The sequence below is a fragment of the Talpa occidentalis genome, unplaced genomic scaffold (assembly GCF_014898055.3).
Source record: "Talpa occidentalis isolate TD23 unplaced genomic scaffold, MPIMG_talOcc4v2.1 talOcc4.3, whole genome shotgun sequence".
NCBI lineage: Eukaryota > Metazoa > Chordata > Mammalia > Eulipotyphla > Talpidae > Talpa > Talpa occidentalis.
The window spans coordinates 86,395,200-86,419,223 of NW_023603184.1; the positions used below are offsets into that span (position 1 = coordinate 86,395,200).

General features: G+C 37.4%; 1 protein-coding gene across 1 annotated transcript in view; it reads right to left on the minus strand.

The window, feature by feature from the left end:
- LOC119255127 (nebulin-like) overlaps positions 1-24,024 on the minus strand; it is a gene marked incomplete at its 3' end in the record, with an annotated part of 62,887 nt that overhangs the window by 24,302 nt on the left and 14,561 nt on the right. Inside the window, 18 exon segments of the mRNA XM_054699454.1 lie at positions 1,014-1,118; positions 1,208-1,315; positions 1,410-1,511; positions 2,700-2,813; positions 2,898-3,005; positions 3,761-3,865; positions 4,826-4,924; positions 5,326-5,430; positions 5,528-5,635; positions 5,722-5,826; positions 7,714-7,830; positions 10,132-10,239; positions 10,862-10,966; positions 15,662-15,766; positions 21,280-21,384; positions 21,575-21,679; positions 22,320-22,424; positions 22,882-22,989. Coding sequence (XP_054555429.1) covers positions 1,014-1,118; positions 1,208-1,315; positions 1,410-1,511; positions 2,700-2,813; positions 2,898-3,005; positions 3,761-3,865; positions 4,826-4,924; positions 5,326-5,430; positions 5,528-5,635; positions 5,722-5,826; positions 7,714-7,830; positions 10,132-10,239; positions 10,862-10,966; positions 15,662-15,766; positions 21,280-21,384; positions 21,575-21,679; positions 22,320-22,424; positions 22,882-22,989 — 1,917 coding nt within the window.

The window sequence follows — 24,024 nt, forward strand, 5'->3', positions numbered from 1 at the left end:
CGCCCTATTCTACCCCTCTTTCATCTCCTGCCATTTTACCTCTCATTACTGTCCTCCTCCCCGGGCCATTCATTCACCAACTCATCAATTCAAGTTTTTAAATTCCAAGCTCCTCTTTCCTTAGGCTGTTCTCCTGCTATCTCCCCCACTACCTGATCTTGGTGTAGCTGCACATTCCTGCCTTATAACTTCCTTGAATACCCAGCCTACAGTGTCCATTTGGTCTTTATCCCATGTTATCCTATTTAATTCTGTAGCATTATTATACATCAGTTGCCTTATCATTGTCTGATCTCTCTTGTTTCTATGTTCTTTGTTTAGTGTCTGCCTCTTTCTCTCAAATGCACACTTCACAAGAGGCAGCACACTCTATCACCTATTCTTTCCCAACACCAACGGGGGCATCTGGCATAAGCTAGCCCCTTGTGTAAATGTGTTGACTGAATGAATACCTATCTCTAACACATTTCCATGTTCTCCTTTTTCTCAAAATCATGTGTATATAAAAAAGTAAAAACAGGGCCTCCCTGGTGGCGCAGGAGGTTGGGACTCAACTTATGAGACTGTCTTCAGCCTCTGCAGTGCGAGTTCGATTCTCAGCCAGCCAGGGAGCTACCCACATGGCGCAGTAGACCTCTCCTGTCTCGCCAGCTGCTCCCCTCAGCAGTGTACGTTGGTCAATCTGCCTTTTTTGTTCCCCACTCTGTCTCTGGCTGGTCCTCTCACCCCCCATGCTTCCGGCCTATGCCCCAGCTCTTGTATGCATAAATAAATAAATCTTTAGAGTAAAAACCACAACTTACAAAACCTGAAATTATTTTGAATGAATAGATTTCTTTACAGCAATTTTTGTAATCCTCACCCAAAAATCAAAATTTAAAAGTAAACATCTGCTAGACACTTATTATTAGCATTTAAACTCTAGATGCTAGCACTTAAACTTCTGCCATATTTACCACTAGATGGCACAAGAATCCCAAACCCCATTTAAGAATCCAGGGCAGTCAACTTACATCTTTACACTTATCTAGCTTCTTGATTGCTTCATATTCTTGTGTTATTGTCTGAGGGAAATAGCATTTCCCTCTATCTTCTTCGTATTCTGCTTTGTAATTTTTCTATAGTAAGAAAAAACAAAAATATATCATGCTGTCATTACTCCCAAAAAATGTCACTGCAAGTCTTGAACAATTGTCTTCAAACTTACATCACTGTTTTGAGCTGATACTTTCATGCAGTGTATTTGATATGGGTCCTCAAAGCTGCCTATGTAATGTCCCAAAACATTCTGTACATAAGAATCTTTATATTTAGCCTGAAAAAAGAAAACATATGCAGCTCAAATTCACAAAGTATTTGTCAACAGTAGGAAAGCCCTCAATCCCTAGAGTAATCATAGTCTTTCAAACCTCACTGAAGCTCTTCAGCAGAGTATCAAGTTGGTATTTGGGAGTCTCACAGTAATTCATGCTCTTTGCCTTTGTCTTCTCATAGTTTTCCCTGTATAATCTCTGTCAAAAGACAAAAATCAAACAGTGATAACCAAACAAAGAAAAATGTACCTCATGGTATAAAAGTCATTTGTGTCATTGTTATATTTTTAACCAAAAGGTAAAAACTCTGAATTTTTTCCGTGTTTATTTTCACAATGCAAAAAAAAAAAAACAATCAATGGAATTAATATGTTAGAGGTTTATGTCCTATATAATCTAGTCTGTTAATAACCATAAATGTCTGTTACTTTCATCACATTATTTCTCATCCAGAATAAATCATAGCACACCATTGCTGCTGTCTAAGCAACTTTTTTTCATAAAATAATTCTTTCCTCTTGAATGTGTTGGAAGGAAAATGAATTTTTTAAGAGTTGGTATAAAATGAGATAAGAGGTATAAAGTGGACTGTAGCTACTAATACAGTCCTAGAAAAGTATTCAGCTCAGCATTTCATGAAAGCATATTTTACAACACCCCTGGAAGAGGCTCTTTATCACTAAGACCTAATATTTAACATTATATCAGTAATGCAGGAAAAGATGGTTTCTCTGTTTTATTGCATATAACATGTATTCCTTTACATTTCTATAATTCTACCGTATAGAAATAAAAAGCACATTTAATAAAGACATGACTTTATGAATGATATAGAATAGAATCTTTTGTTATGATTAGGAAAGAAATTTTGTGAAGAATTCAAATTTTTAATACATATTTTAAAATAAGATCAATATTTTATAAAATTCTTAAAATTAAATACGTTGCTTTGGGGGTTTTGTTTCATTCAGTTTTCCCCATTTTGTCTTTAGCCAGATTTTTCTCACGTCTTGTCTTTTACTTTTCTATTTGTATTTTCACAAAGTCCTGTTAAGTCAGGTCATCTAAGGGAATGAATATATGCTTTTACATACAGAGATATTAAACCCATTTCCAGGAAAAACAATTTGAAAAATATGGCTAGTATACTGCCCCCTGATAAAACAGAGAGCATTAAGAAGACTAAGGGAATCTTTACAATATTCACTAGTGTCTCAGAGTGCAGAGATATATTCAGGAGTTAACCATGCTTTACTAGTGGGCATTCATGCTTGACATATTATCCGGAATCTCAGATTTCATTCAGGCTAACATCCCATCCAAGGTGCCCTTAATCAGTAAGTATAGTCATATCTGAAAACAAGACAGAGTGACAGAAGCACTCACATCACTCTGGTTTTTGGCCGTCTTCAAAGAGTGCAGCATCTTGGGATCATCATTAATGCTGAGGGCACCAATCATCTTCCCTTTGCTTTTTTCATAGTCTTTCTTGTACATCACCTGCAAAGACATCACACATGCCAGATTCCACCTGTCATGAAATGTCTCCCAGCCTCCCTGCCCAGATGGCCGGTCCGTACTCACATCACTAGCGATCTTGCTGTTGGCCTTGGCTGCCAGCAGGGGAATGGCGTCTACTTTAATGTCAAATTTCTTAGCTTTACTCTTCTCCCAGTCTTGCTTATACACATTCTAGACAGGAAATTTTTAGTAATCAGTAAAAATGATATGCACATTGTCACACCTAAAGACTAAGGATAACTCAGTACCTTATTTTTATATAAAGTAAATGGATTGTTTTCATTTTTCAGGGAACATGCGTATTTTAGATAATTCTCCTCACGTTTAAGCTTCTAATTCTCCACTATCAAGCTTCTTTAATTTTCTTTTAACAAATTAAATTAATATTTGATTACTACACTGAATATTTTATAGTGACACAAATATGTTTAATTTACTTTTTGTGGTAAGTATTAATATAGTCAATATATGTCATATAATTATGTTGTAATTTTTATCTCTGACTTTCTGTAGAAATGAGTATCAATTGTGTGAAATAAGGGACAATAAAGGCCTGGTGAATAAGTGAAATGAAGTGTATCTAGAAATCAGGTCCTAAAAGAAAAGTAATGTTAGCGCAGTACAAATTAATATATGAATACAAGATCTAACCTTAAGGTTTGCAATTAAACATACATGAGTAGTGGTATTTTGAGAGTTGGTTAAAATATATTAGGATTGTCTGATTGTATGAAGCTACTTACAAGATTGCCACCCCCATTTTAGAAGGTGAATTCAAAGTTTCATTGGCAGGAACATAGGAACATGATACAAATGTTAGCTGTGCTTTCCATCTTTAATATTGAAATATTTAACCAATGAAATAATTAAAAAAACAAAAACACTGTTTTCAGCAGAGCACACAGCACCATGCGCTACAAACTTACATCGCTCAGGTTGTAGGCATTGACTTTGTGCTGCAAAAGGGCAGGAGTATCTGGAGGTACGTGGCACTTGAACTTTTCACTTTCATGTTTTGCCTTGTAATTTAGCTAAGAAAACAGAGCACACACCAATTAGTTCTGAAGTATTGTTGCAAATTATAAACAAAATCTTGGGTGGTATGTTTGATATAATAAAGTGTAAAATGCAATTTGTTAAGTGACAATTGACAAAGTTGTTGAGATTGAAAGAGAAAGCCAGAGGTGGGGCTCCCGTGTATTGCTGACAATCCTGTTTGCCAGACAAACAGAAGCTATCACTGTGGTATGATCCCAATGGTGTGAGGCGACTCCTTCACACATGTTCCCCTCTAAGCATATCACAACGGCTCTGTAGTCCTGGGGCCATTGAGAGTGACAGCCCTTTCTTCCTTTTCATTATTAGTGCTCCAGAAATGCAGAACCTTTTCTAACAAAGAGGGAATATAATGGGAGGGTTATATCCCCTCATATACATTACAGTTTGTTGATACTCTAATTGAAGTCTAATTGAATTGAAGTTTTCTGAGATTACTTCTATTGCAATTTTTTTCAGTGGCTACAAACTTGGAAATTAATACTTAATGCTCATAGGACTGAACTCAAAGGCTCCATTTCCCAAAAACTAATTTAAGAGAGAAATTTCATGTATTGAATGCTTGTTTGGGGACAAAGGTATGCACTATGCACACATTGCCTTTCACTTAATCTTCCAATCAATCATAAATTATAAAAGAGAAAGAAGAGGTACAGACAGGATAAAAAATTTTGCTTAGGCCATCAGGTCAAGATAGAGCTGGTATTCCAATCCAGTTTTATTTGACTCGAACAAGCACTAGGCTCCATCAGTTTCCCTTACAGAACCACCAATTAAAAACTATCTTAGATGATTAAAAATACATACACGTTAAATTTCCAAAAATTTAAACTTTTTTTAATAATAAATCATTGTGATGTCATTGGATTTTACTTGTAGAGATAGGCTATGCTATTTCCCATAATAAGATCTCCTGGATATTTAGAGGAACTTACATCACTCAGTTGTTTGGAATTGACCTGGGCTTGCACCAAAACAGGAGAGTCAGTAACTTGAGTGAATTTTGTCTTATCTGGATGGACTTTGTAGGTATGCTGTGGGAGAGAAGAGGAAGCAGGTTTAGCAGGATCACCTGTCTAATTCAAGTTAACCAATAGGCCAAGCAGGCAGAACCCTAGTTCCAAAAAACAAGTAAATGAAACACATGATGTTTTTCTCATTAGACTGCAGTTTCTTTGAAAGGTGTTCTTACCTCTGTATAAGAAACTTCGTATCTTCAGATTCCCAATAACTTCTCTTTGGGAAAATGAGCTAGAATTAACTCTTGAAACATATGGATGATGATGGATAAAAATATCGTATCTATTACAACATAAATTTTATTTCTTAAAACTTCCTTACTTGTATTTAGTGGTAAATACGTCAACATTTTAAACATATTGACCAGGAGAGGCTACAGAAGGAGTAATATTCAAAGTTCACTCCACAGACTTACATCTTTACACTGATCTAGTTTCTTGATTGTTTCATATTCTTGAGTTATGGTCTGGGGGAAGAAGCATTTACCTCTGTCCTCTTCATATTCTGCTTTGTAGTTTTTCTATTAGGAAGAAAAATCAGATATAAGGATGCAACCATTGTTTCACTTCCTAAGAAATGTGTTATTTGGAAAGCTCAACAATTGAATTAGAACTCACATCACTGTTTTGAGCTGTGACTTTCATGCAGTGTGTATGATATGGATCCTCAAAGCTGCCCACATAATGTCCCAAAATATTCTTTAGGTAGGAATCTTTATATTTAGTCTGAAAGACAAAACAGATTTCATGTTTTTGTTTGAGAAATGATGGCTCTTCTCTTTACCAGAGGAAATGACCACAGGAATACTTACATCACTACTGAAGTTCTGCAGAACTGTATCAAGCTGAAACTTGGGGGTCTCACAGTAATTCATGCTCCTTGCCTTTGTCTTTTCATAGTTTTCCTTGTATAGTTTCTGTCAAAGACAAAAATCACAAAGTTAATTCTTGTCACTCCCACACTGATAATAACACTCGTATTTTCAAACATGAAGCAAAAGAAGAAGAAAAAAGATAACTGCCTGTCAACACTCTTTAAAAAGTGACAAGCATTGGAGTGTCATGAATGACAAGGCTTTTCTATTAGTAATTATTGTAAAGCCACAGCTGTTAACATTCTCCCCCAAATCAAGAAGTCAACCTGCCAACTCAGGCCAAGCCCTTAGTTGTAGCAGTTCCTGTGTATTTCTGCACTGCTGCGTTCTCCAACTCCCAGGCACACATTTTCCTCATAGAGAGTGCCATGGCAAATCAGAGTGTTCTGAGAACAGGGAGTTTTTCTTTAAACAAGCTTTCACAAAAAATCTGTTTATGTTGAGAAATATACATTCTGTCTCCCTCCTTTTCCAAGGAAAAGCCCCCTTTTGTGCAAACATAGCATATCTAAAAATTAGGTATATACAAGAACTCAAATCATGACTCTACTGACTGGTTCTCTGCTGGGATGATAACAGTAAACAACTACTAGGTTTTAAATGTGCAAGTGAGAAAGCAGATCATTGTCACCTTTTCCTTTTGGATTTTGAAATGGTAAATGGTGCTTTCTTATTATGTTTATAGTTCTGTCTTTATCAATAAAATGAATTTGAACCTGTGTTTCTATATGGTTGATAAAGATAACCTTAATTTAGAAGCAGAGATGTGCTTTGTACTGATATCCAGGAGAGATATTTGGACAAATCTGTTTCCAGCCTCTCATCTGTCACATCATTCACCCCATACCTCAATCACATCTATACCTTTCTATGCTGCTGACAATTCAAAGGACAAAGGAAAGATAAATATTTCACAGCAAACATATGTATGTTTTTTCCCCAAATGTTGGGAAAGCTGAATATGTAAACATAAGGGAAAGACTCACCTGATCACATACATTCAATCTTTATTTATATAAACAAAGTAGCATTAGACTGTCTTTTAATGCCAGTCTGAATTCTCACTTAACTAAGCTACCTTAGGTCTGATGGATTAATCAGGCTCTAGTGACTGCATCGGTAGAAATCCCTGTGAAGACTAGGAAGCCATCTTCTATGCCCTGCTGTCTACAAACAATGGTTCCATGGGCCTCCCTGGTAGCGCAAGGGGTTAAACACCGCACTGTGAAGCAATCTGCAGCCTCTGCAGCACAAGTTTCATCCCTGGCCGACCAGGGAGCAACCCACATGGCACAGTAGACCTCTTCTGACTCGCCCGTTGCTCCCCTCAGCAGTGTATTTCAGTCAATCTGCCTGTTCTGTTCCCCACTCTGTCTCTGGTGAATCCTCTTACCCCTCCACCCCACATCTCTGGCTTGTACCCCAGCTCTTATATGCATAAATAAATAAATCTTAAAAAAAAAAAATGGTTCCTTAGGCCAAAATCTGAGTGCACAATGGTGAAGATGGGGGAGAGAAGTTATGAAATACAGGACATTTTCCTTATTCTCCCAGGAACAGGCTTGAAGAATATGAGGGCAGTGTGCTGAGGTAGTTTTACTCTCTCCCCTCCCCTTTCAAAGTCTCCTCTCTCGATCAAAATGTATCACATCTATGACGTCTTTGACCATACAGAGGCACAGGCCTCCAGAGCCTATAAACATGTGAGGATTTCCTTACCCATTGAGCTAACTTCACACGGCCCCCAAATGGACAGACAGCATAATCAGAGTCTCTTATGCCTTCCATGGCTATAGCACTCCAGGGAAACTGCTAACCATAACCTTAAAGTATTTGCAAAGTTATATTTGCATTTAGTCATTACAGAAGGAGAGGCATTTCATCTCTATTGCAGGTTTAAAAAGCACTTTTTGACAAGAATATACTTACATCACTTAGGACATCTCCTGCTGCCTTCAGCTGCCTGAGCAGTGGGTTCTCTGTAGCAGGAAGTACATTATAATCTGCTTTTCCTTTATTCTTTTCATAGTCTTCTTTGTATTTTACCTGTAGGAGTGAAATAAAGTGATAAAATAACTCTCCAGGTTCTTTTTGTTCTTGTTTCTATTATGATATTATGGCATAGTTCCACAAATCAATTTTCTCTTTAGAGAAATGGCAGCTTGACATTTTATAAACAAAATACTCATAGTAACTCATAATAGCAGGAGAAAAACTGCATAAATTTCCAGGATATTTTTTCTTCCCATTCATTTGTTCATTCAAAAATACCCAGAGGGTGTCGATTATATGCCTGGCTCTGGGACAAAGATAAGATTGAATAACACTTGGCTCCTCCTCTCAAAGACAGAGAGATACATAAATAATGGGAGAGGGAAAAATACGCAAATAATGACAGTACATCCTGTCCCAGATACCTGCTTCTCCCAGAAACCCTCACACAGCTCTTAGCCACCAACTGCCTTTTTGCCAACACATTTTTTAAGAAAATAAGCTAGAAGCATCATCTACCTACCCTTTTATATTTTGTCTATAACTGTGTTTAAGCAGACCCACCTATAATGTATGCACATACATTATTATACACACACATAACCTATCAACATTTAAGAACCTCGTAAAACAAAACCAATCAGATTGGAAACTAAAGGTAGGAGAGACACAACTGAAACACAGACGCCCCCCCCCTCTCTAGTCCACACAGAGTGCTCACAGCAGATCTCTACAGGAATGGGAGATGTAAGGAGACTTCCTCTTTTATACAATTATGTATTCCCTTTAAAAATGGAAACAACCAGAAAGGAAATTCCACAAACTCAACTATCTTTCTACCTGCCTCTGGGATACCCAGCCTCCTTTCCTGTTTATGGATGAACAATCAGGGCTAGTGGCAAAGCCATCTTGTCCTAAGTACCACATCTCCTTACCCTTTCTCTTCTCAAGGGGACAATAGTCCAGTCACTCTGCCCCCTCCAACATCATCATATTTTCCCTCTACACTGGAATTTTTGCATCAGTGTACAAACATGGTGCATTCTTTCTTATCTTTTCTTTTCAGGAAAATGCTTTTAAAACAGCTGAGAATATTCATGTTTTTCTATTTCTCTCTCCTCATTCACTAATGAACCTCTCTCATGCATTGATAACTCCATTTCAGACACATTTGACACAGGTGATCTTCCTTTCTCCCCTCACTTGCTGCCCAAGGCATCCTCACTCCTGACTTTGCTCCCACCTCATCATGCTGATGTCCTCACATAGAAGCATTCCAATTCTCAGTACTCGAAATTTCCTGTCTACACTCACTCCCTTGATGGTTTCCAGTCTTATGGCTAAAACTAGCCACATGTTAATGACTCCCAAATTGCTACACTCTTCCTAGGTATTGCCCCTGAATTTTCACTCATATAATCAACTGACATTTCTACTTGGATGCCAACAAAGCATCTCAAATCTAACATGTCTGAAGCTGAGGCCGCTTTTCCCCTCAAAAAAATTGTATTCACTTGTTCCATGGTCTTGATAAAAGAAAACCCCACCCATCTCGCTGCTTGAACCAAAACTTTTCTCTCCTATCTGACACCTGCCCCACCAGTAAATCAGAACATCTTTACTTTCAAAATATTCCTCAGCATCTGTCCCACCTCCCTCTCATCCAAACATTCACTGTCTTGTAATTGGATCATGCAGTAACCTCTTCAGTGGCATGGTTTTCCTGCTTTGAGCACTCCAGCAGAGCGAAGGTCAGAATTAGAATCAAGTCAGATTGGTTTTGAAGTTTATGCTTTAGAATGCCAGGGAGTCTGACTATTTACTGAAGATACTCTAGAGAATATGTGAGTATATTCATGGATTCATGTGTTTTGTCTGTGACTATATACTCACCCATTAATGGGAAATAAGAAAAAGGATGGTAGTGGTGAGTGTGGGAGTGTCCATATCATATAAAGCTGCTGATTCTTTTCTTGGGAGAAGGGGTTCTTCTGTCTGAAATTACAGTCTTTCTACTTCTAGGTATCAAAATGTATCAAAATCTAGATATCAAAATCTTTGAAATACTGAAGAATTGGGTATTGCTAATGCTCCTGTGTAGCAATTTTTAATAAATTCATTCCTTAAAGTATAGACTTTATATAGCAATTTTTCAAAGTTTAATAACCCTATATTAATCCCAAAGCAATTTTTGTTGTTGTTTTAATAATACTCTTCAAATGGGTTGGTATCCACTGGCTTGGTATCTGCTATCTCCTCAGGAACCCCTTTTTTTACATTATAAACAAAAGAAAGTCTTTGAAGAAATTCACCCAAAGATTGTCAAGATAAATGAATGAAAGAATGTCCTTGTACCTTGCTAGCTGTCATTCCAGCTTGTTTATTCACTTTATACTCCGGTGTTTCAGTCTGCATGAAGTAGATCTGGTCTTTCATATTCTCAAATTCTTCCTGGTATTTCCTCTGTAAGATATTAAACATACTGAAGAAATGCAATGGGAACAAACTGTGCAAGGGATTTACATGGGAGGGCAGAAAAGTCATTTGGAGAATTACTCAAAAGTCATGTTCCCTTGGCTTACATAGGTCAGATTACAATTATAGACTATGGGACCGTCACAAAAAAATTAGCAATTTAACAGAGATTGGAGCAATTATAATGGGCTGAAAGACAGCCAATAAAAAAGAGCTCTCGAAAGCCAGGGGCAGAAAACTTAAATAGAGGATTGAATGTTTTCTAGTGAGGAAATTCTGGAAGAAACTAATCAGTTTCATAAATGTACTGTTTTGGTTCCTCAGGCAAAGAACAAATTTAAAAGGACACCATTAGCCTGTACTAACTTTGAAATTGTATATACCTATGAAAACTGAAGCAAGAATAATGGAATCTGATCAAAATATCCTTTCTCAAAAGGAAGGCATGGTTATGGGATTTCTTTCATTACAGGAACTCTCCCCCTAAGATGAAGCTTCTGGACTCTAATTTTCCAACTTCATTGCCAGTTTCAGAAGCAAGTGGCCAGAAACCATCCAGGGAAGGGTCACCCTTGCAAACTAAGGACATTCACCACCTCTCTCAACTTACTGCACTGAAATTATCAGCATTCGTTCTGGCAGCTGCAATTTCAAAGCAAGGTGTCTCACTCCATTTGCCTTTGACTTTATTTTCATAATCCTCCTTGTATTTTTGCTAGGGAAAAAAGACAAAGAAAAAAAGACAAGTGAAATTCTGAAAGAGACAAGTAAGAGAATAAATGAAGTGACCATGAGGGAGTGAGATCAAAGCAAGGGGGTATGGAAATTGTATGGGGACTATAACCAAGATGAAAATGCATATATTGTGCAAAAATGAAAAATGATGTAAAAATATATAAAATAACAATAATAAATATCTTGGCTAGGCCTTCCTTTAGGTTCTTTAAAAAGGTCTTCAAATCTTCCAGTATGGGGTCAATTTACCCAGCAAGAGTGTTGGATATATATAGAGAGAGAGAGACAATAGAATACAACTCAGCTATTTAAAAAACAAAACAAGATGAAATCCTGCCATCTGCATTGTGGATGGACTTAGAGGGTATTATGCTTAGTCAAGTAAGTCAGATGGAGAAAAACAAATAACATGATTTCACAACATATGTGGTAACAAAGAAACAAAATGAAGGGAGTGATTAAAACAAAAACAAACTTTAGGTTTTGAGACCAAATTAGTGGTTACCTGAAGAGAAGGGTGGGTAAAATTGAGTGAAAGGGGTCAATTGTACCATGAAGGATGGAATTGGACTTTTAGTGGTGAGCTTAATGTGGTGTATACACATATTGATTTATAACAATGCTCACCTGAAACCTATATGGTGTTATAACTCAATGTTGCTTCAATACAAAAAATAATTGTTTAAGTGAAATTTGGGTGAGAGGGTGGAGGTGCTAATTCCCTCCCTTGCTAAGTTAAGGACTTGGTTCACTCAGAACCCATGGATATTCAGAGGGTGAGGCAGTTATATGCATTTATGGAACCCCCTGTGCCAACCAAGGGATCTTACAGCACGTCAGAGTGTGTGTGTGGTACTAGGGGATGAGTCAGCCACATCAGGGGTTCAATATCCAACTTCTCCCAGTTACCACTCTAGCCCTTCATTCCAATGCTGAAACTTGAAAGCAAGAACTGGGTAACATCTCCAAGATTTTGTAATTGTTCATTTAATACAGGAAAGCACACCTGGTCAACTACAGGCTCTGGGACACCTGTGGACAGAGTGTAACTACATGTTGATAGATGTAGTAAGACCATAGTCCTTCCTCATGGGAAGCCAGCTGTGGGTACTTTCATTGCCACAAATTGGGCTCCCTGTTATCTGTGTAAACACATGGCTTCATTTCCTACATGCCACATGTGCTTTTGTGGTTTCCATGCGGTTGTCAGAAGGGAAGGGCTACAAAGTCAGTTAATTGCACTTCTGTGAGTAGCTAAATACTGGGACACTGATAGCTTCATTCATAGAAAAATTATCTTCCTCAGAGGGGCTACAAGGAATTCCCATTTGTATTTCATTGTACAAAGTGGGCCCAGGTTCTTTTCCTGACTCATTCCAATCACTCCTGGTGAAATCAATGGGAATCTTCCTAATTCTGCATAATGGAAGGGTTTGCATGCCTTCAGAAGACCAAAACCTTGCCTCTTCAGGCTGTGTGACAATTTAGCAATGCGTAACTAAAAGATGTTTTTATTTTAACATTCTCGTGAAACAATAAGAAAACATACCTACTCTCAGTTCCTGACACAGAGTTCCTAAAACACATATAATCTCCCACATGATGGGGTGATAAGAGCATCTCTTGTTCTCACATTTGCTCCTGGTTTCCAGCTCCTGAAAGACCCCTAAGTCCCTTAGAATTTCCTGGGTGATAGGAGTGTCTTTTGTTCTATGAAGCAATTACTGGATATTTTCAGGATGGCTGGTTATCTAAAAGACCAAGCCATGATTAGAAGCTTAGAACTTTCAGCCCCATCCTTCACCCTCTGGGAAGGGGAGAAGAGCTGGAGATTGAGTTAAAAAATCAACTATGTCAGTGCAATACAGACTCCATAAAAAACTCTCAAGTACAAAGTCCAGAGAACTTCTAAGTAATCGGGGTACCCCAATTCCACAAAGAGAGAAACTGGGAGACTTTCATACCTCTCCCAATATGCCTCTTCAGTCATATCCTTTATTATATAATAAATGTAAATAAATGTTCTGTGGGTCATTCTTACAACTTGTCAAACCCAAGGAAGAGGAATCTGGATTAAGAGCTGGTTGGTCACAAATACAGGAACCCCAGACTTGAGATTAATTTTTGAAGGGGGAGCAGTCTTGTCAGATTGAGCCCTTAGCTTATGGGATCTGATGCTAACTGCAGGGAGATAATGTTAGAATTGGAAGAATTGTGACACACCCAGTTGGTATCCAAGAATTGGTTAGTAGGGAGGGGGAAAACCCACATTTAGTGTGAGAAGTTTTGTGAGTAGAAAAACAGAGGAATCAGAATTTTCCCTTTCAATTTTAGACTGCAGTTGTGTATCACTGAAATCTTATTTTATTCCTATTATGAATCTGGTAGGAAGAAGGAAGCAGGCACAGAGAAACTGAAAGGGTCCCCAGTGTGATTGGGGACCCCACTTGTGATTGGTTTCAGTGTGCATAATTTCCTCACCTAGAAAGCCTACTTATATGAATTACTCTACCTGCTGGTCCACCTATGTGAAATCTACAGAATGCAGCTGAGCCAGAGGAGGTGCTGCCATGTAGACAAAATATGGCAGAATTGATTCTGACAGGTATAGTAAGAAAGACTGATAAACTGACTGTCACAGCAACATAATCATTACAGAAACATGATCATCATATTAGCTGGTATATTGGAAGCTAGAAGACAGATGATCTGGAAGACATAACTCCACCGAGAAAAGCTGAGGGTTTAGATACAGGAAAGTGAGTAAAGATTTTTTTTCTGTGTTGGAAAGAAGGACAATGGTGACACCGAATCTTGGGTCAAAGTAGCTTGATATGAGGAAGACTTCAAGAGAAATGCCTCTTTCACTGGATGGTTTGTTATTGGAGGGACTGCTGACAATCGCTGGCATTTCGCATTTCTTTCTAATATGACTGATTTTGGATGCACAGTGGTCTTGGGGAACATGGATTTCTGGTAAGACTACAACGAATTATGTCAGTGACTGAAACTGATAACTTTCATCCACTGCCTTTCTCTCCTTGGCTCATGTTGTTATTCCAGAAGGGTAAACCAGCCCTGTCTGTGTTTTCAAATTGCTCAATGAACCACTGTACCCAACTGCTGTGGGACATATAATGCAAACCATCACTATACTATTAAATTTTCTAGTGCCCATATTTTAAAATGTACAATAGGTGGAAAATTAATTTTAAGATATTTCACTTAGCCCAGTAGATAAAAATATTGTTGTTTCAACACATAATATATCCAAAAAGAAGTAATGAGCTGTTCCACATTGCTTCTGTTATACTAAATGTTCAAGACCCAGGGTATATTTCACATACATGTATATTTCTCAGTTCACACTACCACATTCTAAGTGTTCAATATTCACATCTGGCTAGTGGCTATTATATTTAAGAGTATAGCTCTAAACTAACTGGCAAGCCTAAATTAGTGGGGAGACTGAGTACAGAGGAGGCTAAAAATGATATTTTTATTGCTTTCAAGCACCCAAACTGCATAATCAAATAAGGTAAAAGAATATTGGCTTAGTAAGATATCTTTTAAAATATGCTTTAAATAAAAATTTAAAATAGATTTATTTTTCTTTCTAAATGGCCACTTGAAAATAACTTCTCCTTTTTTTTCCAGAAAGATAAATCATCCTTGCTCCCCAATCTTATTTACAATATCAACACTTTTCAGTGGGCTGTCTCTTTATGGACAGTTCTGAAGTTAATTTCTGCTTATTCTGGGCACAATTTTAGGCTCATGGTAATTTTATTAGTGAAATATTATTGTACTTACTAGACCTTTTATCCAAATAGCCTTTGGTTATACAGTTAGGTAATCTGTAATATCAGACACTAAATACCATCTCTGAATAGATTTCATCAGACAGCCTATCTTCCTTCTCCTTTACAGGAGACATAATTTCAAGAAAAAATAAATACTTAAAGAAGACAGAAATCTTGAGGTTCCATCAAAATGCAATCAGAAGACCCAAATGATATTCAATTCCACAGAGGGCAGAGAAAAAATATTCAAAAACAGCAGTGCCAGGAGAAGGTGGCCTGATTTGGAACACTTTAAAATAGGCATTTTGCATGGGTCTATTCATCAGTTGAACATCTGTCTCTTTGCATTCCCTGTGAGGGCTGCATTCCTCAGAGCTGGTTTACCAGCCTAAATTTAGGAAGGCTTAGCTGTTTGCCAGGACCTTAGAAGTTATGAAGAGCACTGCGCATGGCTGTCAAGCTACTCCATGTCTGAGACCACTCGTGCATTCTTATTTTCCTCCAATCTGACTGGAGCATAAAACTATATGTGATCTTCACACTGAATTAATCAGACCCTTAGTGGAAATGTGTGGTTCCTCTGTTAGTAACACTTCGTACATTAATATGTTAAAAAATGTTAGGACATGGGTTCTGTTTTCAAAACGCAGCTTTTACAGTCATCAATCGCCAAGTTGTCAAACTGGCTGAACATTTATTAACATGCTTCCACAATGTTAACAGACACGCTGCCTTTGCTGCATGTTTTAAGGTCATACTGAAAAAGTACTGTGTGTTTGTGCTGTATGTTTAGGTTCACTTTATCCCTTTTTCTGCTGGTTGAGCTCAATAGGCAGTGTTCCAAAGGGGGTTAGAGTCCCCTATTTACTTACCTTGCTCACTTGATTCGTTACTTTCTTGGCAAATTCTATATCTGGAGGATCTGGCAGAGATGTGAATTGAGTTTGCCGTTCAGTGTGTCCTTTTTTATAAGCAATCTGACAAAATAAAACACAGGGATGCTCATGAGCCATAGAAAATTATTGTCTCCCATGTTCCCCATTCATTGGCATTTTTTTAAAAAAGACGTTTTATTTTTATTTAAAGTATTAAATTTTAGTGTCCCACATAACCATAGTTTATCTTTTTAGATGTTTCATGTCCGTGCTCTCAGTATTACTAATCATATTGGTGTAGTTGAGTCTTTTCTCTTCTCCACGACAACTGACCCTGGATCCATTTCCTTCTATTCATCTCTACATCATGATTTGTAACTGAAATTTTCTTAACTGGCACCCTCAACTCCCAGTATCTTGCTTTACATCACACCAGCTGGCAAACCGATTAGCTCTGGATCAACCCCACCACTCTTCCTCTGCTTTTATTCAGGATGCTGAGTGCTCCTGAAGAAAATCACCCAGTACTATGGATTGAGTGATAACACAGGCATGGTTAAAAGGGACTCTGAAGGAAGGTACAAAGGAGGGAGGGGAGTCAAGCCCTTAGCTCAAAATGATATGTTCTGTGGACAACACCTGTATGGGGCTCTGGGTCCAGTACTGTGAATTTGTGGTATCAAATTGCTACATTCCCTTTATTAATGCTTCAACACCCATTATGTGTCTCTGCTCAGACTCTAATCCCAGTAGCTAGTCAGAAACTTCACACTGTTTGTAAGCCCCCAATCAACTCCACCTCACTCTCAGCTTCTCCTTCTATATATTCAATTATCTTTGCTCCTCCCTGACCCTACCACCTGCTGCATGGCTTGGAGAAGCGTCCCTTGCAGAACATGAGCTCCTGCATCACGAGTGCTAGTCCATCCAGCACTCGTTGTATCCAGCTCTATGTCACCCCCCATCTTTCTCTTACAGCTCAAAATCTCTTTTAACTTCCTTCCTCCTTTAAAGGACCTCTCTGCCTTGAATCAAGTATCATATCCCCTAACTATGCACCCTTTTCACTCTTGATTTCTTTTTCTTTGCTACTGAACTCTCTAGCTATTTCTTCCAGCAATCTTGACCCCTGCCCACAACAATGCAGAACTACTCATAGGTCCCCAGACACATGAAATCCTCTGCTACCTCTAGACTTCAAACATGCTGTTGCTTTCCCTGACATGTCACAACTCCACCCTCTCCCCCTGTATCTGAAAACTGTTACTTGTTCTCTACATCTCAGAACAAACAGTCTAGCTCCTGCGCCTTCCCTGCCTCAGTGGCCTTCTCCTGGGATCTCATTCAGCTTGGCCCTTCCTTGTTTTAAAGGAGTGATGAAATGGCATTGTAAGGGGTTGTTGACGCAGCTCTCCCACCTTGGACTATGAGCTGTGGAGTGAGAAAGAACATAACCTCATTCGGGAATCTTTGTGTCCTGCACATTGCCAGGCTGGAGTGACAGTTCGGGAACTGATTTCTGAGAGTGTGTTTTATGAAATGAAACCCTAGGGGAAATCTGAGGAGCAGAATTATGCTCCTCACTCCTCCAATATTAGATCATGAGATTTCTACAAATTATTTCTTTTTTCTGTATGGCAGCATTCTTATGTATAAAGTTATAAGTTGATAGTTCCAAGGTCCCAATCATCTTCTTCATGCTTTAACCAAATCTAACTAGATCTTGTTCTAATAATATACATATATAATACATATATATATATAATGCCTATAATAACAAAAGTTTTCATGAATATTAAATCAATTAGGTTACCAAAAACAACTTTTAAAATATGCTTAATTTCTTTTAAGTAAGTGAAGACATTATTTTAGACATAGGGCAACTGGTATTTTCTATAGCTGACTGAATTCTCAGACAGAAAGCAATTCTTCCAGGAGAGATGCTTATTAAGTGTGACAAACTGTCAATAACTTTGAGAAAAATCATAGCTACAAGTCCTAATTTCTCAAGAACTTTTTTCAGAATTCTGTCTAGGGCCTCCCTGGTGGCGCAAGTCGTTAAGCACTGTACCATGAAGTAATCCGCAGTCTTTGCAGCACAAGGTCAATCCTACGTGGCTCAGCAAACCTCTCCTGACTCACCCACTGCTCCCCTCAGCAGTGTATTTCAGTCAGTCTGTCTGTTTTGTTCCCCACTGTATCTCTGGTGAATCCTCTCACATCCTCACATCTCTGGCCTGTACCCCAGCTCTTGTATGCATAAATAAATAAATCTTTTTAAAAAAATTCTCTCTAGTAGGAACTCTATACTCTGGATCACGCTAACGACAGTGTTTGCAACAGATTTTATCTCTGCTTAGATAATAAGGAAAACACAAGCAGCTAATAGGGACACAGCAGAGAGAGAAGCCTCTGAAGCCAAACTCTCAGCTCAGAATCTCCATGTCTACCCCATGGTATGTTGTGTGAACAACAGTTTGCTTGGGGCTCTATTCCCAATGACTATAAAAATTTATGGTGCTGACAACAGGATTAATAGGCACGCCAGTTATCTGATACTTAGTACAATAAAAATAAAAGCCATACCTTTCACTGTCAAGTTTTTCTGTGAAGGATGGGCAGTTTTACTTCATTATTATATATTCTCCTTTATTATGTCTTCTATTGAGATACAGGTATTCCCTGCTTTTTGAAAGTTTGCCTTATGTCACTTCACTTTTATTAAGAATCTACATTAGCGCTGTTTTTGCTAAATAAAACTAAAGAGGATGTTCATTTTTATCACAAATGCAAAAAGAACAAATAAATTTCAGTATTTGTTTTGCTGCAGCCATTCTAAAGGCAGCACTCATCCTGAGCACCAAGAACAGCACCATCAAGCTCCTTCCCCAGGAATTATATTAAACAGGTTTTACATCTACTTATCACTCCTGCTTTTAAATAAGTTAGTATGGTTTTAGTTTCTATGTGTTAATTTAGTATGACTTAATAAATTTGTCTTGGGTCTGGGAATAATCAAAAATTCTTCCATGTTAAGTTTAATGGTAATTGTTTCTGTGCTTTCTGCTGTTTTGGCTACAAATGGTTTCACACATCTATTTTTGGACAGTGGGGGAATATGTATCTCAAAATATGTGCTCAACTTTATTGTTCAAAGTCAAGAGCATTTGAGTGACGTCTCTCCTTTTAAATGGCTAAAGGAAGATATTTGGAGATTATGTGCCTTCTTGGAAACCTCTCCCTTGGCATACATGACATGGCATTTCCTGTTCCCCTTAAGCTTCTCTGTCTCTTTGTTCCATTGTTCTTTTGTTATCTCCTTTTCAGATGTCCTAAGTATAGTATCCACCAAAACTCTGCCTTTGGCCACACACTGTTCTTCTTTACTCAGACATTTTCAAGTCTTCACTTGCCACTTTTATTCTGATCACTCTCAAATATCAATCTCTGGTTCTGATCTCACACCTATGCAATAGTATTTGTGTTTCTATTTTACCCACAACGAGCCTTGTTTTGAATGGCCCTTTACTTATCTCAACTCTATTTCACTTTTCTACAATGCATCTTTACCAGCTGTGCCTTCGCCAACCCAGACCACCAGCCTGTGGTCATAAATCCAGCTACAATTCCTTGCTCTCCTTCATCTCTAATATCCAATGTGATTAACACTTGTTATAAAATACTTATCACCTTCATATTTCTTTGTCTTCATCCTTCTGAATCATCTATATTACTTAAATAGGCTTCTACAAGTCATCACAATTTTTCCTAGTCCCAATCCACCATATTCTTCACCACAATATCTCCAGATTCTATTTGCATATTGTTTTTCTCTCAGAACTCTTATGATGCTCTTATTGCCTACCATATCATGCCTAAGTTATTTTGTCTGATGTTCAAGGTCCTGCCACCAGTTTCTGACAAATGTCTTTCTAACTAAGCACCTGCAGCATTTACTTTCTTTAACCCCTAAAACTCCAAACTCATTTTACCTCTGTCCCTTTATATCTGAAATGCCTTTCCTTTTTATCTGCCCTTTACCTTGGAATCACCACCTCCACACAACCTTCTCTGATCACACATGTGTCCTGTGTTTCTCTTAGCAAGTATTAGACTATAAGGTTTGTTGTTTTTACTTTTTTCTTGTTGTTTGATATATAACAATTTCAGTTTACCAGCTTGATTATAAATCTTCAAGGGAAAGGACAAAAACTCTTGTCATACCTTTCTGTCTTGCCAAGAATGCATGCATGCATAATGAACTCTCAGAAAATAACTATTGATCACTTGATAAAGGTCACACAACAATATTATGTATTTATGAGATCTAGAACCAGAAAGCTAATCTTAAAAGAGAAGTCAGAGGTTCCCATACATGGACAATTGTAACCATGTACTAGATGGCCTAAAAACTTTATTATGCCTTCTGTGGTTCCTAATTTACTCTATAAAAGGATAAGAGAAGAACTGTGCTGTATTTTAACCAATTTTATGAAAACTGGGGTAGAACTTTTATATACTAAATTTTCAGGACACATCTAGTTAAAAGTAATAAATATTAGAAACTCAAAGTTTGAAGACACCATTGAATGAATATGCATATTTTCAGTTGAGGCAAAATAGGATCCTAATATCTATTGAAAGTAAATCCCAATAAGTTTCAAGATGCCAAATGGCTTTTTAAGCCCATATTGCATGCAAGAGTTTCCAGGGGACTAGCTGACAATTGAGTGAAAATGACAATTAAATGTTATTTTTATAACACAGTGGTCTCCTGAAGATTACCCAGCAGCCTTTAGATTTTTTCAACATGGACTCTTAAAAATCCAGAGATCAAGAAATAGAATATCTCAAAACAGGAAAGTGATGGACCCACGTGAGGTTCTCTGTTACTGCTGCTGATTTCAACCCTAAGGATTCTATTAAGTCTTTCAAGTTCCTCTAAAATGCTGAAATTTTTCAGTGGAACTGCTAATCTTTTGCTAAGTCTGAAATATCCTCTATGCACATCCAATGGCAAGCGCTCTTTGAGGGATAACAATACACACATATTTTACACACATATTTCAATAAGCATATGAGTCAGGTTCCCTATGCAGAAAAAAGGGGACACACAATTTTTCAGACTTCATGACTAGGATAGCAAATCAAAATCCTTCCATAACCTTATTCACTTAATAGATTTAGGGAGGTGGCTATGATTCCAATAGATTTTTTTTTAATGCCATTTTATTGTCACCCAAAAATTTCAACTGAAGCCCAAGGGATATAAAGCTCATGCTCTAATGAAGAGAACATTAGTCTTAGGGTCACAAGGACAGGCTTTTTTCTGGGCTCTGCCACCAACTACTTACATGACCTCAGACTCATGTTCCTTCCTTGTATGTAAGGAGGGACTTGAACTAAATTATGTCTAATTCAAATTATAAAAGCCATTTTAAATCAGACATCATAAGTTATAATGACCTTAGATGTAGTCCTCTACAATAATGTTATTTCATCATTTTTTTCTAAAAAAAAAAAATTGTAATAAATATTTGGCCAGGAGATGTAATTAGAGGAGTTCCAATTCGGAAATGTGCACACCCCAAATGGTGCCCACTGCACCCACTTACATCACTGAGAGCTTTCTGGGCTTGGGCGACTCTCCTCAGCTCAGGGCTATCATTATATGGGTAGAACAAGGCTTTGTCGGCTTCCCAGTCTTCAGTGTACAGTTTCTAAATCAGAAAAGAGTGAAAAGTTATGAGAGAATGAGATTACGCTCTGATTTTATCATCCTCCTGCAATTAATACTACTGAAATTATATAGAGTCAGGAAGTACTTAGCATAGTTACTATCACAAAATAGATCTTCAATAAGAGTGATATCCAGGAATGCCCAAAGGGCAGCAGAGGGTCTACACTTACCTTGCTGAACATGGCTGTGTTCTTGACGGCCTGGACAAGCTCAGGGGCATCAGGGGGAAGCAGGTACTTATCCTTGGTGTCTTCCCAGTTCTGCTTGTATAAAACCTAGACAGAAAAAAGCAGAAAATCCATGGCTTGATGTCTTTCCTCAAGGACATGAGGACTTAGAAAGCAAAGGAAAATGCTGAAGTATGAAGCATCTTTCATACTCAACATGCCCTTGCATGGAGACTGATGATGTGCTGATGTGTTACTGGCATCAGCTGTGGAAATGTTAAACCCATCAACATCCCAAGTTGTAAGTTTTTACTTTAAAAGTCTAATTTTTAAAAGTAAATCATGATTCTACTTCTCTATAGAGTCTTTTCAAAGATTGTAACCTATCCATCATTGGTTGAATTTAGAGGATAGGTGTATTTCTTTTGACTTACATGTTTTGTTATATTTTTTCTAATTTTTAATCAGTAGCTTACATTAGAAATTTAGAGGTTGCTTGTTAAAAACAAGGCCAAAATTTATTTTAAAAATAAATAAGAGACTCATGAATCATTCACATGGGCATTAGAGCTCACAATGCCTATGGACTCAAGTGGAACTACTTAGCAGAATCAGGCCTGACCAGTTTTTGCCTCTAAGGCCAGGTAGAAGTATTACACATGCTACTTTGGTGGCCTAAATATTACACATTATTACTACATATTACACATGCTATTTAGTACCTTCACCATTCATATCATGACCCTACCTTGCTGACTTGCTGCGACACTTTCTTTGCATGTTCAATGTCCTTTGCTTTTTCATCTACGTGACAGATAGTTTTAGCAACATCACCATCCATTCGATACTTAACCTGCAGAAATAATGCACAATTAGAGTTCGTGACAGGCACGAATATGTGAGTATTTTAGAAATATCTTATGCCCAAGAACATTGAATCAACTGCTCTATGTCTACATCCCTCAAGTTTCTGCATTTAGATAGAAAACTGATCTTCAGAGATGTAATGGGCATTGCATTTACCTCTTGTGTGCATTCCTGGCTGAGTTTCACCCTCCCTTCATTGTGGAGTCACTGTCAGCTGGAACTTCCAGTTCATATCGCCTCTTAAGTTAAATTGTCAAGTCAAGCTTTTTGAAGTTTCTTTGGGTTCACATTTAGAGCAACAGAATTTATGTCTTCCTCTAGATTTCTAGACTCCTCACAGTAATTCAACCATTATTTTCTTTATGCCTATTTAGAGCCCTCACTTCCAAGTGGTAGGCATACTTTTGAAATGTCCTTCTCCTTTATTTTAGCAAACAGCCCACCTCACTGAGTTGATCCTGTACTTTCTTGATCCTGCGAAGTTCTGGGGTATCAGTGGTGATGGCAGTTGGCTGTCCTTTTGCTTTCTCATAGTTCTCTTTGTATTTATTCTGAAAAGAACATCAGATGTTAACCTAAAACCTTAAAAGACAGCAGTAGAAATTCCAGGCAGTGTACTCAACCCATCTGATAGTTAAAAACCCTACCAGTTATAACAATTATCAGTTATAATAGTTTTCTTTTTGTTCTCTACCCTGACTCTCAGCAAAAATTAAAATAGATTTGTTCGTTGTTCTTCATAAACATGGCTCAGTACTGGAGACAGTTGAAATTTTATTACAGACTATTGTCTTGGAAATGACCTAAAATGACTCTCTCAAAGTCTTTATTGTCTGAAAGTACACATAAAAAGCCTGAATCTAATAATTTTAGAAAATAAAAATAGAAGCTGAGCCAATTCTGAAAAGATTTTATTGCTAATACATTGCAAAAATTTTTAATTCAGAAATTGTAGCTAAATTTCAGTTCTTTGGATATCTGAGACACCAATTGAATTAACAAAAAGTGTGAATTATAGAATGTTTTGAAAAGACATTCAATCTTATTGTTTCTACTAAAATACAAGTTCTAGCTTTAACTATAATGTATGTAATTTATCATTACTAATGCTTCACGAGTACTCTTGAATGGTGCAGTCAACAATCTAAATTAAATTACTGATTTATTACTAACCACTTTAAAAATACTATAAACATTTTCCAACATTTTCTTCAGATTACCCAAAATTCTGGGGCATTAATGTCTGAATTCATGAGATTTTTGTAGCAATAAATTGACCCCCTCCCCAAAAAGCCTATATTTGCTTAATATAGCAGTTCTAAAGGAGTCAAGGTAATTTTTTATTGCAAAATCTAATCTTAGAAACCCAAGTTCTACATAATTTAAGAATCTAAGCTAGAAATTTACCAAGTAGGCCCTAAGAGATAACACTTAACCAAAAATGAATACTTAATGACCAACAACAGAATACTAGTTCTACCTTATGCAACATTTCCTTCAGATACTTGTCATTTTTTCTAAGCCTCCAGAGAAAAAATAATCAGGTCATCTAGTGAGACCTTGGCCAACCACAGACTATCAGCAAG